The sequence below is a fragment of the Nansenia antarctica genome, assembly GCF_963989245.1.
Source record: "Nansenia antarctica genome assembly, chromosome: 20".
NCBI classification, from domain to species: Eukaryota; Metazoa; Chordata; class Actinopteri; order Argentiniformes; family Microstomatidae; genus Nansenia; species Nansenia antarctica.
The window spans coordinates 21,150,860-21,168,514 of NC_137693.1; the positions used below are offsets into that span (position 1 = coordinate 21,150,860).

Genomic DNA, 17,655 nt, shown 5'->3' on the forward strand with positions numbered 1-17,655 from the left:
CATCTCTGAGGTAAAACACCTGACTTCACTTGACATCTCTGAGGTAAAACACCCGACTTCACTTGACATCTCTGAGGTAAAACACCTGACTTCACTTGACATCTCTGAGGTAAAACACCTGACTTCACCTTTGACATCTCTGAGGTAAAACACCTGACTTCACTTGACATCTCTGAGGTAAAACACCCGACTTCACTTGACATCTCTGAGGTAAAACACCTGACTTCACTTGACATCTCTGAGGTAAAACACCTGACTTCACCTTTGACATCTCTGAGGTAAAACACCTGACTTCACTTGACATCTCTGAGGTAAAACACCTGACTTCACTTGACATCTCTGAGGTAAAACACCTGACTTCACTTGACATCTCTGAGGTAAAACACCCGACTTCACTTGACATCTCTGAGGTAAAACACCCGACTTCACTTGACATCTCTGAGGTAAAACACCTGACTTCACTTGACATCTCTGAGGTAAAACACCTGACTTCACTTGACATATCTGAGGTAAAACACTCGACTTCACCTTTGATATATCTGAGGTAAAACACTCGACTTCACCTTCGACATATCTGAGGTGTTTATCTCTCTGTCTCTCTGTCTGTCTGCCCTGCCCTGGTAAAAACACTCCCACTTCACCATTGACATATCAAAGGTAGGGCTAACATATACATATACATATGTTTTCTTAACCCCCTATCTCTTTTACTTTGTGTGTGTGTGTGTGTGTGTGTGTGTGTGTGTGTGTGTGTGTGTGTGTGTGTGTGTGTGTGTAGACCCCCGTCATAGGGCGGAGGTTTGATGAGCTGCAGGGTTCAGGAGGGAGAGAGGGGAAGGCCAGGGCCATGGCTGTGACCCGCAGCACCTCCTCCACCTCCTCCGGCTCCAACTCCAACACGGTCCTAGTGCCCGTCAGCTGGAGGCGCCCGCAGTCCTCTCAGGTAACACAGGATACAACACAGTCCTCTCAGGTAACACAGGATACAACACAGTCCATTCCGGTGGTCGTCTTAAAGCTGCTTCGTTACAGAGCTGCCATGACTACATAGGCACACAGGCGACTTAAGACACGACCGATCCGTTGAAGGAAGGAGATGTTATTGCTAGTAAACAAGTGTTCTATCTTTCATCCGTTGAATCCTGTTCACTTCCTGTCCTCCCTGCAGAAGAGGACCAGAGAGAAGCTGGTGAACGTTCTGTCTCTGTGTGGGCAAGAGGTGGGACTCACCAAGAACCCCTCGGTAAGCTCATGGATGCCTCTGTTCCTGGGGGGACATTTATAAACCTCTATTCCTGGGGAGTCATTTATAAACCTCTATTACTGGGGGGGTCATTTATAAACCTCTATTCCTGGGGGGTCATTTATAAACCTCTATTCCTGGGTGGGTCATTTATAAACCTCTATTCCTCGGGGGGTCATTTATAAACTTCCATTCCTGGGGGGTCATTTATAAACCTCTATTCCTGGGGGGTCATTTATAAACCTCTGTTCGTTGGGGGTCATTTATAAACTTCTTTTCCTGGGGAGTCATTTATAAACCTCTATTACTGGGGGGACATTTATAAACCTCTATTCCTGGGGGGTTATTTATAAACCTCTATTCCTGGGGGGGTCATTTATAAACCTCTATTCCTGGGGGGTCATTTATAAACCTCTATTCCTGGGTGGTAATTTATAAACCTCTATTCCTGGGGGGTCATTTATAAACCTCTATTCCTGGGGGGGTCATTTATAAACCTCTATTCCTGGGGGGGTCATTTATAAACCTCTATTCCTGGGGGGGTCATTTATAAACCTCTATTCCTGGGGGGGTCATTTATAAACCTCTATTCCTGGGGGGGTCATTTATAAACCTCTGTTCCTGGGGGGGTCATTTATAAACCTCTATTCCTGGGGGGTCATTTATAAACCTCTATTCCTGGGGGGTCATTTATAAACCTCTATTCCTGGGGGGTCATTTATACACCTCTATTCCTGGGGGGTCATTTATAAACCTCTATTCCTGGGGGGGTCATTTATAAACCTCTATTCCTGGGGGGTCATTTATAAACCTCTATTCCTGGGGGGGTCATTTATAAACCTCTATTCCTGGGGGGGTATTTATAAACCTCTATTCCTGGGGGGTCATTTATAAACCTCTATTCCTGGGGGGTCATTTATAAACCTCTATTCCTGGGGGGGTCATTTATAAACCTCTATTCCTGGGGGGTCATTTATAAACCTCTATTCCTGGGGGGGTCATTTATAAACCTCTATTCCTGGGGGGTCATTTATAAAACTGCGTAGGACTGGCGTAAAAAGGTTGCATACTTCCGAAAGCCAGAACGTTTACGCGCACACATATTCAGATTTATAACACAGCACGTCCCACGCCTTTTTTTCCTTCATAAATCAACTCAAAAATGGCGTGCATACATATTTGAGGGGTTGTTTTGCCAAAACAGATATCTCAGTTTGGATTTATTATCCTAAATCACATATTTTTAAACATTTTTATTAGATTAGATTAAACTTTATTGCCATTGAGAGAGTACGGCTTATTTTTTGCGAATGCTGCGTTCATAAACGACCCCCCCTGATGAGGGGGCCTCTAAACCCAGACACTTAGCTCCCCCCCCCCGCTAGCTGTTTTCCTGCCTCTCACCCCTCCTCCACCCCCCCGCCCCTCCCTCAGGTCATCTTCTCGTCCTGCGGGGACCTGGAGTTGATGGAGGTGCAGGTGAGTGGCGTGTCGTCGGAGGAGGGCGGGACCAGAGAGGACACCCTGGACGACACGGCCAGCGAGCAGCAGTTCAGAGTCTTCCGCGATTTCGACTTCCTGGACGTGGAGTTGGAGGACGGAGAGGTGAGACACACACACCCACTCGAGGCGGTTACCACGGAGACCGTAGAGACTCCGACTCTTGTCGGAGTTGTTGTTGTTGCTGTAGCAGCGGTCGTAATCATTCCGATTGTTTGACTTGACACAATTGTAGACCACCTGAACCTACAGTTACTGTATCATCTACTGTTTACATGAATTGATTTGACACTTTGATTTGTAGATGTTCTCTCTGTCTCTGGTATGTCTCTTTCTCCCCTCTCTCTCTCTCTCTCTCTCTCTCTCTCTCTCTCTCTCTCTCTCTCTCTCTCTCTCTCTTTTCTGTTACTAGTTGAAACATGTTCTTTCTCTATTTCTCCCTCTCTCTCTAACCTTCTCTCTCTTCCCCTGTCTCTCTCTCTCTCTAACTCTGTGTTTCTCTCTCTCCCCTGTGCCTCGTAGGAGCTCCAGGTAAGCTCTCTCTCTCTCTCTCTCTCTCTCACACTGCGTCACTCTGAGTCTGTGTCGCCTCTGAGCACGTGCAGCAGCTCCTAGCGGCGCTGCGGTGTCGTTAACGGAGCTGGAGGACGTTGGTGTTCCATGTTCAACAGAGATTCACACTAGGCTTTTTATGTTTGCTTGACTAGAGTTACCAGATTCATAAGCACGACACAATGGATGAGCAATAACAATGAGAGAATAGCTAAATGACATATTTAGTGGTATTGTGGGTCAGTGCATTTAAGCTGTATGTTGACATCACCGGGAACATTAATGCAAATCAGAGAAAAGACTAGAAATTGTATTTTTGCTCCTCTCTTTTGCTTGCCCGTAGCAGGCTTAGCTAGCAAAGCTACAGGCTACATGTTGCTACATGTTGAGTGACCAGTCATGTGATCCCTTCATGTATATAAGGTTTTATAAGAGGGAACTGACAGAGGTGTTGTCCTGTCTAGATGAAGAGCCTTGCTAATGTTCATGTGTGTGTGTGTGTGTGTGTGTGTGTGTGTGTGTGTGTGTGTGTGTGTGTGTGTGTGCTTGTGCGTGTGTGTGTGTGTGTGTGTGTGTGTGCGTGCGCGTTCGTGCGTACGTGCATATGTGCGTGTGTGTGTGTGTGTGTGTGTGTGTGTGCTTGTGCGTGTGTGTGCGTGTGTGTGTGTGTGTGTGTGTGTGCGTGCGCGTTCGTGCGTACGTGCATATGTGCGTGTGTGTGTGTTTCAGGGTGAGAGTGTGGACAACTTTAACTGGGGGGTCCGGAGGCGGTCCCTGGACAGCACGGAGCTGGGGGACCTGCTGGAGGAGAGCCAGCACTCAGGCAGCACCCCCAGCCTGGGCCACGAGGACCCCCACGACTCTGACGAGTCCTCGGAGGAGGAGGAGTCCTCCACCAGCCAGAGCCTCTCCCACTCACAGCTGGTACGTCCTGACCGTACCACGACCGCAACCGCGACCACAACCGTGACCACACACAACAACACACTCCATAACTCCACACTGAGCCTGACACGGGTCGCAACATTTAACCAGGTGAATACTCAGTGAGATTTAAAATCTCTTTTCCAAGAGAGACCTGGCCAAGAGGGGCAGCATATAAAGACAGATACATTTAGGTTTCAGACGTACAGTATAAAACAATGAACATAAGGCAGTATCAGGAATGCATAGGTGGCTGCGTTTAGTACAGAGACACTCTCTAGTACTTTCCCGTTCAAGGTCCTTCAAGATTCCACTAAAGGCGTCGTACGAGATCAGTTTTGCCAGGTTTAAGGTCATGTTCTCACATGAAAGTCTGAATCAGGACCCGGAGCAAGTGGATGAGTTTGCAACATTGTTGCATACATTATTTCTCTGATTTGCGTTCTCACAGCCCTTTATGTAAACAAAGTAACATACGCAAGCGAAGCAACAGACGTGGTAGTTGATTGGTCATAAAAATTGAAAATTGCCCGCTCGTCCCGCTCTTATCCAGATCAACACGCATGCGCTGTTGTTTTCCTATGGACAGCCTCGATGCGTCGTTTCTAACCGAAGCGGAACCACCCTTTTCAAGCGGAGCATAGCGTCGGTTCTTTGCTTTCCGGGAGTGACTTCGAATGCGCGTTCACACAGCTCCAAACGACGCAGAGCAAAGCGAATTTTATCCTAAACTCCGTTTCAAGTGAAGCAAATGTTCTAGTGAGAACACACCCTAAGTCTTTCTGGAGGGTATTCCAAACAGAGGGGGCAGCGTATTTGAAGGCTTTTTTTCCCAGCTCTATGCGAACACGAGGAACAAGCATTGTATCTGTTAATAGGCAGTATCTGTTAATAAGTATAGCTTGGTTTTATATAGCGCCTTTCACAAACCCAACGACGCTTTACAGAGTTTACAGACAGAAAGTCAGACAGACACAACAGAAAAAAAACTAAAAACAAAGAGACAGTGACAGCGACAAAACTAAACTAGGGGCCAAAGGCGTTGGTGAACAGATGAGCTTGGAGGTTGTTATTTGTAAGGCTGCTCTCTCTCTCTCTACTGCTGGTTGCACACCCCAGGTCAATGTGATCACTCTTTACCCTTTGCACTACTGCTGTTTACAATACTCCCTTTGCACATAACGTATTATAGCATATTGCACATACCTCTTTGATATAGCCTCTTGTATACATCTATACATTACATACTGTACATACGCTACTTTAACTGTACATAGCTCATAACTGTATATACCTCTAAACTACCGTACATGCCATACTGTACCTATCACTATCACTGTCATGTTTTTATATCATGTTTTTTAAATAATGTTCTTATATCGCTATTTTCACTTCTGGTTAGATGCTAAACTGCATTCCGTTGTCTGGTACTTGTACTCTGCAATGACAATAAAGTTGAATCTAATCTAATCTAATCTAATCTAATCTAATCTTTCTCTCATGTTCCAGACTAATCTCTCTCCCTCCGAGGAGACCAATCCAACTGACTCTCTGTCTACATCCTATGACACGTCTGCCGACCCACAATCCTTCACTGCCACCACCCCCAGCCAGGGGGGGCTCACTGACGAGCTAGGAGGCCTACGGGTGAGCATGCACACACACACACACACGCACACACACACACGCACACACACACACTAAGTTGTGTCTAGGTGAAGTGTGTGTTAGGGTGGTTATTTATAGCCCTGTTAGTTATTGTCATTTTAATTCGTCGCTGCTGTTCTGTTCATCGGGTGTAGCGGCGGCCTAGTGAGTCAGACTGGTGATCAGAAGGTCCGGTGTTTTAAATCCCACTTGGGAACAACCACCAACCAGTGTTCCCTTGAGTTAGACCTGGGAACACCACCAACCAGTGTTCCCTTGAGTAAGACCTGGGAACACCACCACTAGTGTTCCCTTGAGTAAGACCTGGGAACAACCACCAACCAGTGTTCCCTTGAGTAAGACCTGGGAACACCACCAACTAGTGTTCCCTTGAGTAAGGCACTTAGTCCTCAGTTTACTCCAGGGAGACTGTCCTTATTGTAAGTTACTTTGGATAAAAAGCGTCTGCTAAACGGTTCAAATTGTTCATACTAGGGGCGCTTAGGTGGCGTAGTGGGTTAAGCGTCGACCACGTAACCGCAGGGTTCCCGGTTCCATTCCGGCCGTGGACATATCCTGCATGTCATCCCTTCTCTCTCTCTCACCCATCCTTCCTGCCAAAATGTACTCTACTGTCTCTATCGATAAAAAGAAAAATATGAGTGGGACTGCCCCACAATTTTTTTTTATATATATACAGTATATTGTTCATACTGAGTCTGCCTCTCCGCCTGATCTCAGACCAGTCTGTGTGTGGAGGACGAGGACACCCAGGCCCCTGAGGACGACCTGTCCCTGAGCATCAACGAGCTGCCTCAGGGGTCCGACTGTGGGGAGAGCCTGACCCTGGAGCTGCCCGCCCAGCCGCTGGACCACGGACTCACCCTGGACAGCACCACCCGGGAGTTCAGCCAACCTCCGCTGGGCTTTCTGGACCCCAGCTGCCTGCCCAGGTACGGACCCGGGCCGGAACACCCAGACCTCCACACAGACACACAGACACACCACAGACACAGCACAGTCACTCACAGTTAACAACTTTTTTCTTCAACTGTTTTCTTACCCTATCTCTTTTACTGTGTGTGTGTGTGTGTGTGTGTGTGTGTGTGTGTGTGTGTGTGTGTGTGTGTGTGCGTACGTGTCCGTGTGCGCGTGTGCGTGTGTGTCCCTCTCCCCCATCTCCACGGCGACCAGTCTCCGTGACGACGTGGACGACCTCGAGGACCTGGGTTTCCCTCCCCCGCCCTCGCCGTTCTTCTCCGCCATCTTGGCGGCGTTCCAGCCGGCGGTGTGCGACGACGCCGAGGAGGCGTGGCGGTTCCACATCCACCAGCTGGTCACCGACTCTGACGGCTCCTGCGCCGTCTACACCTTCCACGTCTTCTCCTCCCTCTTCCAGGTAATCACCACGTTTTTACATATGGGCCGGTTTCAGAGACAAGGCTTAAGCCTAGTCCTGGACTAAATCACACTTTCAATGTAAAATCTCCATTGAAGATGTTTTTTAGTCTAGGATTAGGCTTAAGCCTTGTCTGTGAAACCGGCCCTTAGACATTTTGCCATTTCGTGACCTTAGAATTAGAAGGTTCTATCGAGTCTATTGAGTTTTTTACATAATCTGATCCATTAGGTGTTTATTAATGCCTGTGTGGTGTTATTTAAAATGTTGAAATGTTTTTGTTAGTAATTAATAAAATACAAAGGTTCCATCTCACAAAACATAATGGAATGTAAAAACTTTGACGCTCAATATCTCTGAACTGCCCTAAACGGAGATAGAACCTTCGAATTCTGAGCTCACGATTTAGCAGACGCCTTATTCCAAAGCGACTTACAATCGATACATTTGACTAAGCAAGTGAATCATCAGTTCACCGGTCGTAGCAGGAACAGTAATCTAGTTCAGGCCCGGGGCCATTGGCAGTCGTCATGATAGAAGAAGAAAGAAAGAAAGAAATATATATCATATAATTTTATTTTTTGACACGGGAGAAACAGTACGAGGGGGGAAGTAGACATTTTAGGAGACCCAGTATAGGGGGAAGCAGGTGTCTCAGGAGGCACAGTGCTGGGGGGTAGTAGGTGTCTCAGGAGGAGCAGTTAGGATGTAACCTGAAGAGATGGGTCTTCAGTCTCCGACAGAAGATTGGGAGTGACTCTGCAGTGACTGCAGTTCTGACAGCCGTTGTGAGGATTCTCTGTTGCTCATACATACATACATACATACATACATACATACATACATACATACATAAGTCCCTCTATGTGGTTGTTAGTGTAATACTGTAATTGGCTGCTCAGGTGGTGTGATGTCATCTCTTTCACCCCTCTCTCTCTCTCTGTCTCTCTCTCTCTCTCTCTCTCCAGAACATCCAGAGCAAGTTCTGCTCCCTGACCAGCGACGCCGCTGGTTACCTAGGAGACGGCCTGAGAGGCATCGGGTCAAAGTTTGTGAGGTCATCGCAGATGCTGACGTCGTGTTCAGACTGCCCCACGCTCTACGTCGACGCAGACACGGTGAGTCACAGAGATGGAAACTGATTCATTTCGCATGATTGCGTTTTTCGTAGCATCCCCAAATAACCCATTCCAGTCATTATGATAGCTAGTAGGTAATACATCTTGTGGCGGAAGTCGAGGGTTTAACCACAACAGTCAATAAACATTTGCCAATATGCCCTCCTCTCTCTCCATCTCTCTCTCCCCGTCCCTCTTTTCTCTCCTCCTCTGTTCCGTCTCTCTCCAGATCATCTCCTACGGGTTGCTGGAGAAGATGAAGTTCAGTGTGTTGGAGCTGCAGGAGTACCTGGACACGTACAGCAGCAGGGAGGAGGCGGCGGTCTCGGTAAGGCACCGCTCATCACCGTAACACACCACAGGCAGGGAGGAGAACCAAACACATCGAGTACAGCCCAGTGTCACACCCAGTGCCCCAGAGAGAACCACCATCGTCAGAAATCACACTGTTATCAGTCAGGCAAGACAGGAAATGAGGTTGAGTCCAAGGAGTTTGGGATTTGACCGTTGAGGAGCCCCTGTTCAACAAACACTGATCACTACAACTCCCCCCCTCTCCTTCTCCCCCCTCCTCTCTACCCTCTCTCTCTCCCCCCACCTCTCTACCCTCTCTCTCTCCCTCCACCTCTCTACCCTCTCTCCTTCTCCCCCCTCCTCTCTACCCTCTCTCTCTCCCCCCACCTCTCTACCCTCTCTCTCTCCCTCCACCTCTCTACCCTCTCTCTCTCCCTCCACCTCTCTACCCTCTCTCTCTCCCTCCACCTCTCTACCCTCTCTCTCTCCCTCCACCTCTCTACCCTCTCTCTCTCCACCCACCTCTCTACCCTCTCTCTCTCCCCCCACCTCTCTACCCTCTCTCTCTCCCCCCACCTCTCTACCCTCTCTCTCTCCCCCCTCCTCTCTACCCTCTCTCCTTCTCCCCCCTCCTCTCTACCCTCTCTCTCTCCCTCCACCTCTCTACCCTCTCTCTCCCTCCACCTCTCTACCCTCTCTCTCCCTCCACCTCTGTGCCCTCTCTCTCTCTCTCCCCCCACCTCTCTACCCTCTCTCTCTCCACCCACCTCTCTACCCTCTCTCTCTCCCCCCACCTCTCTACCCTCTCTCTCTCCCTCCACCTCTCTACCCTCTCTCTCTCCCTCCACCTCTCTACCCTCTCTCTCTCCCCCCACCTCTCTACCCTCTCTCTCTCCCCCCACCTCTCTACCCTCTCTCTCTCCCCCCACCTCTCTACCCTCTCTCTCTCCCCCCACCTCTCTACCCTCTCTCTCTCCCCCCACCTCTCTACCCTCTCTCTCTCCCCCCACCTCTCTACCCTCTCTCTTTTCCCCTCCTCTCTACCGTCTCTCTCTCTCTCCCTCCAGTGGCTGAGGAACTGTAAGGACACATTTCCCAGGTGCCCCGGGGACGGGGTCATCACCTGCCAGCCTGGAGACTCAGAGGAGAAGGTGAGGGAACTACTCACACCACACAACTCACCACTCACCACTTACCACACAACTCACCTCACAACTCACCTCACAACTCACCACACCACACAACTCACCACTCACCACACCACTCACCACACCACACAACTCACCACACCACTCACCACACCACACAACTCACCACACAACTCACCACACAACTCACCACACCACTCACCACACCACACAACTCACCACACCACTCACCACACCACACAACTCACCACACCACTCACCACACCACACAACTCACCACACCACTCACCACACCACACAACTCACCACACAACTCACCACACAACTCACCTCACAACTCACCTCAACTCACCACACCACACAACTCACCACTCACCACACCACTCACCACACACCTCACCACACCACTCTCCACACCACACAACTCACCACACAACTCACCACACAACTGAATCGCTCACCACTGCACACACACCTGGGTTTATGGACACCTGGGAAACAACTGAACATGCCTGGGAGAACTGCATACGCTGTCTCTCTCTCTCTCTCTCTCCCTCTCTCTCTCTCTCTCTCCCTCTTTCTCTCTCTCCCTCTTTCTCTCTCTCTCTCTTTCTCTCTCTCCCTCTCTCTTTCTCTCTCTCTCTCTCTCCCTCTCTCTCTTCCTCTCTCTCCTTCTTTCTCTCTCTCTCTTAATCCCTCCTTGCATGAGTGTCTCAGTGTGAGACAGTGTGAACTCATTCTGCTAGCCTGTCGAGGGTGGACTAATCCTGTCTCTGAACGTAACGTACCACGCATGTGTTTGACTGATTGACTCTGTATCTTCCTCTCGCCTCTCTCTTCTCTCGTAACAACATGCTCTCTGCTGTGTAGCAAATGGAATCTCTGGCAGTAAGTGCTGACCTATTTTTCTAATTTCACCTTCTAATATTCTTCGCATGCGTGGCTCTGCACTTGTGTGTGTGTATGTGTGTGTGTGTGTGTGTGTGTGTGTGTGTATGTGTGTGTGTGTGTGTGTGTGTGTGTTTACTGTACTGGGTTCATCTGACTCTGTTTCTCTCTCCTCTCAGCAACTGGAGCTGTGTCAGCGCCTCTACAAACTGCACTTTCAGCTCCTCCTCCTCTTCCAGTCCTACTGCAAGCTCATTGGTCAGGTCCACGCAGTCAGCTCTGTTCCTGAGGTACGGCCATGTGATCTTGTGCATGTTCATTCATTCATTCATTCAAACCTTTGTTTAGTCTCGAAAGGACAATTGAGGTCACCCTCATTTCCAATGGCGTCGAGACGTACAGATTATTCAACTTTTGTTGAATTTTACAATAATTAATTGCATTAATAAATCAAAGGATCAGTTTACACGGTGAACATAAGACATAATCTTACAATATAAAGACATAGATAAAGTACAGAATAATGGAGAAAAAGACAAAAAAATCAGGGTGAAGGCAGATCAGAAATTATATTTCTAAAAACTCCCAAAGGACAGAGGTGCATCAATCTGCAGGGTGAGCTGAAGATCATTCTGATCCACCCTCTCTCCCTCCCTCCCTCCCTCCCTCCCTCCTTCCCTCCCTCCCTAATCCCTCCTGTCTCCCTCTCTCCCTCCAGCTGCTCAACATGTCCAGAGAGCTGAGTGATCTGAAGACCAGCCTGCGGGCGGCCGAGGCGGCGGTGGCCAGCGACCTGGAGCACACCCACCTGGCCATCGCTCACACACACTCCTCCCAGGCCTCGGCCGTGGCCGTGCCCAGCTTCACCTCCTCCGAGGCGGCCGTGCAGGCCATCCTGGAGTGCCTGAAGAACCAGGAGTTCACCAAGGCCATCCGCTACATCCAGGAGTGCAGGTGGGATATCGCTGACATGAGTACACACACACACACACACACGTGCACACACACACACACACACGTGCACACACACGCACACACACACACACACACACACACACACACGCGCGCGCGCATACACACAGACACGTGCACACACACACACACGTGCACACACACACACGTGCACACACACACACGCGCGCACACACACACACAGACACACACACGCGCGCACACACACACACACACACACACACACACACACGTGCACTCACACACACACACACACACACACACACGTGCACCCACACACACACACACAGACACGTGCACTCACACACACACACACACACACACACACTCACACACACACACACATAAGACACAGTATGTGGAGTAACTACACTACAAAAACCAAAATCACTTTTTGGTTTTCATGGTTAGTCTCACTATTTCTGTACTTCCTGCTGACCCCCTCCTCCCTCTCCCCCCCTCTTCCCCACAGGAGGCTGTGGCCCATCGGCGTGTTCGGCGGCGGCTCGGAGACGGAGGTCCAGACCCTGCTGAACGTCTACTTCCGCCACCAGACCCTGGGCCAGACGGGCACCATCGCCCTGGTGGGCTCGCGCCAGGACCTCAGCCTCATCTGCACCAAGCTGCTGGAGCTCAACGGGGAGATCCGCGACATGATCCGCCGGGCCCAGGGCTACCGGGTGGTCACCACCTACCTCCCCGACTCCAGCACCTCGGCGACCAGCCTCTGACAGGACTCACCGAGCCCCCTGACCCCCCCGCCGCCCCCTCTACCCCCGCCCCCGTCCCCCTCGCCGCCCCCCCAGCTGACCCCGACACGCCTGGTTCTGTCCCTCCTACCGTCGTCCCCTCTGTCACGGCTGTGGCCGCCCCGGACTCAGAGCTACAGCCAGGGTCGTCCTCCCCATACCTGGCCCCCGCCCCCCCTTCCCTCCTCCCCCCGGCCACCACCGCCACCGTCACCACCTCCTCCTCCACCTCAGCCGTAGACTCAGATCCGTTTCTCCTAGGCGCCTTTCCCACACCGACAGACCTCGTCTCGCTCCACGGTTGTCGGAACATCCGTTTAGCCGCTCACACACAGTCACAGCGTGTTGAAACTCTCCTCAGCCTATACACGGTACCAGAACCGGACGGTGGCGACGCCGATGACGAAGATGATGATCATATGACGCGTTGTCCTTCCAGAGGAGATCCCTCTCTCCACGGCTCGCCGCGGTTCCACACACACAACCAGAGACGACCCTCAGCCTCTCGGACACACGACACGCTCCCGACCGTAGCCTCCGCCCCTGACTTCCTCGCCCGCTCCGACACGCACACGTTTCCCGTCCCGTCCCCCCACGGCTCCCACCTCCCCCACTCCCTGTACACACACCCAGACCCACCCAACCCCCCCCGCCCCCCGGTCTTAGACACACCCCCTGGCTCCATTCTAACCCGAGGTCTAGACCCCCCCCCTCCCTGTCCTCCGGCCTCGGGTGAGGGTGCGGGGTGGGGGTGTTGTGGCGCCCTAGCAGGGGGTCCCACCCCCCTCTCCCGCTACCTGGGGAAGGTGGGACAAGCTGCTCTACCCCTGCTTAACGTAGGGGGGCTTCTGAACACTAAAGAACCCTCAGACGTTCAGACTTGAACCCGAACCTGAACCCCTGGCTAAGGGTCAGTGTTACATGACACACCTGTGGTGTATACAAGACTAAAATAGTCAAATGAAGGAAGAAAAAAATAAACTGACCTGAGCAATACCTGAAGATGGAAATATCTTAATTCCACCTTACATAACGAAGACACGATCACGGCTTTTACCTAGGGATCATCAACCCACTTTAGAAACAGGTGACGATATCCCTGAGATACCTGACTAACGGCTGGGTCGCCCGGTATTTCAAAACGTTTCATTCTAGATCGGAGTGATCTGGCATCTGGCAGGGTTTGGCGGAGTATAGAGGAGGAAATCAGAATCTCGGATCATTCTGATCTAGACGTTTTGAAACACTAGGGCCTCTGCTGATTAGAAGACCTGATCCCAACGTTAGCTGTACCTGATGGATCACCACGGCAACTGATCTCAACCACACCTGAGTACCAATGAAGGTACTGGAAACCCTGACTTACCTGAGGAACTGAAGGTGGACCCTTCCACCGATACAGAGGGAAGGAAGGAAGGAAGGAAGGATAGAAGGAAGTTCCAGGTATCACTACTACCAGACTCAAAGTCCAAACATGACACTACACCTCCTCACCTTCGGGTTATTATGTCCTGAGTTACGGCCTCGATTGCACTAAATGACTAAACGTTACGGAAGACAGGTTTGCTACTGTTTTGCTACTGAGAGAGAAAAATGCTGTATCTGTGGGAATAATGCCAAAGGCTGGACTGACGTTTCTCTCCCACGCGTGTAATACTGTTTGAGACCTTCTTTTTGGGGGAAATGTGCAATGCATGACCTGACCTAGCCGAATGCTTTCTACTGTACTGCTCCGAAGGTTCCTGGATCCCTGGACCTTTCTCTCTCTTTAGCGTTGGCTGCTTCTGACTGACGGAGAGACAGAGGGGTGCAGGTTATTCACGTGTCGTTCTTGTTGCTGTCCGCGGCTGGTTTATTCTCTGAGGCTTGTGTGTCAGTGAACCGGCTTGTTCGTAGACTACTGTCGCAAACGTTTGTACACTGTATCGATCCGATTTTGTGTGTACACTCACTCACACACACACACACACACACACACACACTCCCATGTGTGACCATACTTAGTTGTAGCATATCGATTTGTGGCGGAACACTGTATATTCGTTACTGTCCTACACTGTAACATGTAGATTTGTGAGTGTTCTCGCTACGACATTAGAGGAAGGACTGCATAGGCCTACGCATACTGAAATATGTTGTCATTTTGTGTAACATGTTGATTATGAGCACATACGCTGAAATATTACAATTGTACACTGTAGCGTACATGTGTCGATGTGTGTGTGTACCTGCTGATAGACTCATACATGTGTCTGTGTGTGTGTGTACCTGCTGATAGACTCATACATGTGTCGATGTGTGTGTGTACCTGCTGATAGACTCATACATGTGTCTGTGTGTGTGTGTACCTGCTGATAGACTCATACATGTGTCTGTGTGTGTGTGTACCTGCTGATAGACTCATACATGTGTCTGTGTGTGTGTGCACCTGCTGATAGACTCATACATGTGTCGATGTGTGTGTGTACCTGCTGATAGACTCATACATGTGTCTGTGTGTGTGTGTACCTGCTGATAGACTCATACATGTGTCCATGTGTGTGTGTACCTGCTGATAGACTCATACATGTGTCGATGTGTGTGTGTACCTGCTGATAGACTCATACATGTGTCTGTGTGTGTGTACCTGCTGACAGACTCATACATGTGTCGATGTGTGTGTGTACCTGCTGATAGACTCATACATGTGTCCATGTGTGTGTGTACCTGCTGATAGACTCATACATGTGTCGATGTGTGTGTGTACCTGCTGATAGACTCATACATGTGTCTGTGTGTGTGTGTACCTGCTGATAGACTCATACATGTGTCGATGTGTGTGTGTACCTGCTGATAGACTCATACATGTGTCGATGTGTGTGTGTACCTGCTGATAGACTCATACATGTGTCGATGTGTGTGTGTACCTGCTGATAGACTCATACATGTGTCGATGTGTGTGTGTACCTGCTGATACACTCATACATGTGTCTGTGTGTGTGTACCTGCTGATAGACTCATACATGTGTCTGTGTGTGTGTGTACCTGCTGATAGACTCATACATGTGTCCATGTGTGTGTGTACCTGCTGATAGACTCATACATGTGTCTGTGTGTGTGTACCTGCTGATAGACTCATACATGTGTCTGTGTGTGTGTGTACCTGCTGATAGACTCATACATGTGTCTGTGTGTGTGTGTACCTGCTGATAGACTCATACATGTGTCCATGTGTGTGTGTACCTGCTGATAGACTCATACATGTGTCTGTGTGTGTGTACCTGCTGATAGACTCATACATGTGTCTGTGTGTGTGTGTACCTGCTGATAGACTCATACATGTGTCCATGTGTGTGTGTACCTGCTGATAGACTCATACATGTGTCTGTGTGTGTGTACCTGCTGATAGACTCATACATGTGTCTGTGTGTGTGTGTACCTGCTGGTAGACTCATACATGTGTCGATGTGTGTGTGCACCTGCTGATAGACTCATACATGTGTCGATGTGTGTGTGTACCTGCTGATAGACTCATACATGTGTCGATGTGTGTGTGTACCTGCTGATAGACTCATACATGTGTCGATGTGTGTGTGTACCTGCTGATAGACTCATACATGTGTCTGTGTGTGTGTGTACCTGCTGATAGACTCATACATGTGTCGATGTGTGTGTGTACCTGCTGATAGACTCATACATGTGTCGATGTGTGTGTGTACCTGCTGATAGACTCATACATGTGTCGATGTGTGTGTGTACCTGCTGATAGACTCATACATGTGTCGATGTGTGTGTGTACCTGCTGATAGACTCATACATGTGTCGATGTGTGTGTGTACCTGCTGATAGACTCATACATGTGTCGATGTGTGTGTGTACCTGCTGATAGACTCATACATGTGTCGATGTGTGTGTGTACCTGCTGATAGACTCAAACATGTGTCGATGTGTGTGTGTACCTGCTGATAGACTCATACATGTGTCGATGTGTGTGTGTACCTGCTGATAGACTCACTGTAGCATACATGTGTCGATGTGTGTGTGTACCTGCTGATAGACTCAAACATGTGTCGATGTGTGTGTGTACCTGCTGATAGACTCATACATGTGTCGATGTGTGTGTGTACCTGCTGATAGACTCATACATGTGTCGATGTGTGTGTGTACCTGCTGATAGACTCACTGTAGCATACATGTGTCGATGTGTGTGTGTACCTGCTGATAGACTCAAAGGAAATGCTGACATTCAGCACTCATTGTTGACGTCCAAAACAAACTTGTCAAGCTATTGTTGAAAGACCTGGGGGGTATTCCATCAAGGTCGCTAAAGAAAAATCTAGGCTTATTTTGATAAGTCTTGCAAGACTTAATAAGCCTAGATTTTTCTTTAGCAACATTGATGGAATACCCCCCTGGACAATTCCTGTTGGTTTTTCCCTTTTGTGATCTCCCTTGTTTCCTTTCTATCCGTGTTTGCTCTCTGCTGTACAAATATTTGTCTTTAGGGTTATTTATATATCATAAACCAACATTCATTCAACTTAGTTTTTATATTGATGAAAAATGTTAATGTTCTGTCAAATTAAACTGCCATGCATGCATATTGTATGTACTGTATGAGATATTTATTAACAGATTCACATTTTATCTGAAAGATGCGTTTGTATGAAGTACAAAAGGGAGCTTTAAGCTCATGAAGGTACGATTTTTTTCTGTGTGAGTACGTGTGCATGCAAAATAAGAAATTGCACATTTTTAAAGCTTTGTAGAGGAAGATTGTGTAGTTGTTTTTTCACTTTGTAAATACTTTTACAGCTTTTGTGAAGTCATTTGAGTTGATGCTCTGTACAAGTCTATCAAATTAAAGACATAAGCTTCTCATTTTATTGAAAACTGTAGGTCAAGCGTTGTGGTTTTGACTTGTGATATGATGCAAATAGAAGGCGCACGTGGATTGTCCTTAACTCTGAGCAAACATACTACAGTTTTTTACGGTCGCTAAGTCGCAGTGTTCAATACTGAAGCCACAGATTCACAACTCTTCATACAGTCTGCATTCGTAACACTCATGTTGGCCAATCACTTCATTAATGTCTCAAAAGAAGCTCGTTCAACCATACACTGGCAACAATGTTCACTCAGAAACATACACTGTCATTCATAACATTCTGACTTACAAAACACTAACAGGGAGCATTACATAGTTTTAATGATTTTCACAAGAATGAATATTTCATTATAA

The 17,655-nt window shown here is 48.8% G+C and overlaps 1 protein-coding gene across 1 annotated transcript in view; it reads left to right on the plus strand.

The window, feature by feature from the left end:
* The window catches only part of fryb (furry homolog b), a gene marked incomplete at both ends in the record, with an annotated part of 59,910 nt that extends 47,494 nt beyond the window's left edge, over nt 1-12,416 (plus strand). The window contains 13 exons of the mRNA XM_080549617.1: nt 779-943; nt 1,169-1,243; nt 2,678-2,857; nt 4,025-4,219; nt 5,729-5,866; nt 6,608-6,819; nt 7,061-7,265; nt 8,234-8,383; nt 8,613-8,711; nt 9,745-9,828; nt 10,893-11,003; nt 11,432-11,667; nt 12,158-12,416. Coding sequence (XP_080405743.1) covers nt 779-943; nt 1,169-1,243; nt 2,678-2,857; nt 4,025-4,219; nt 5,729-5,866; nt 6,608-6,819; nt 7,061-7,265; nt 8,234-8,383; nt 8,613-8,711; nt 9,745-9,828; nt 10,893-11,003; nt 11,432-11,667; nt 12,158-12,416 — 2,109 coding nt within the window. The remainder of the gene's footprint in view (nt 1-778; nt 944-1,168; nt 1,244-2,677; nt 2,858-4,024; nt 4,220-5,728; nt 5,867-6,607; nt 6,820-7,060; nt 7,266-8,233; nt 8,384-8,612; nt 8,712-9,744; nt 9,829-10,892; nt 11,004-11,431; nt 11,668-12,157) is intronic.
* Nucleotides 12,417-17,655: the final 5,239 nt, after the last annotated feature.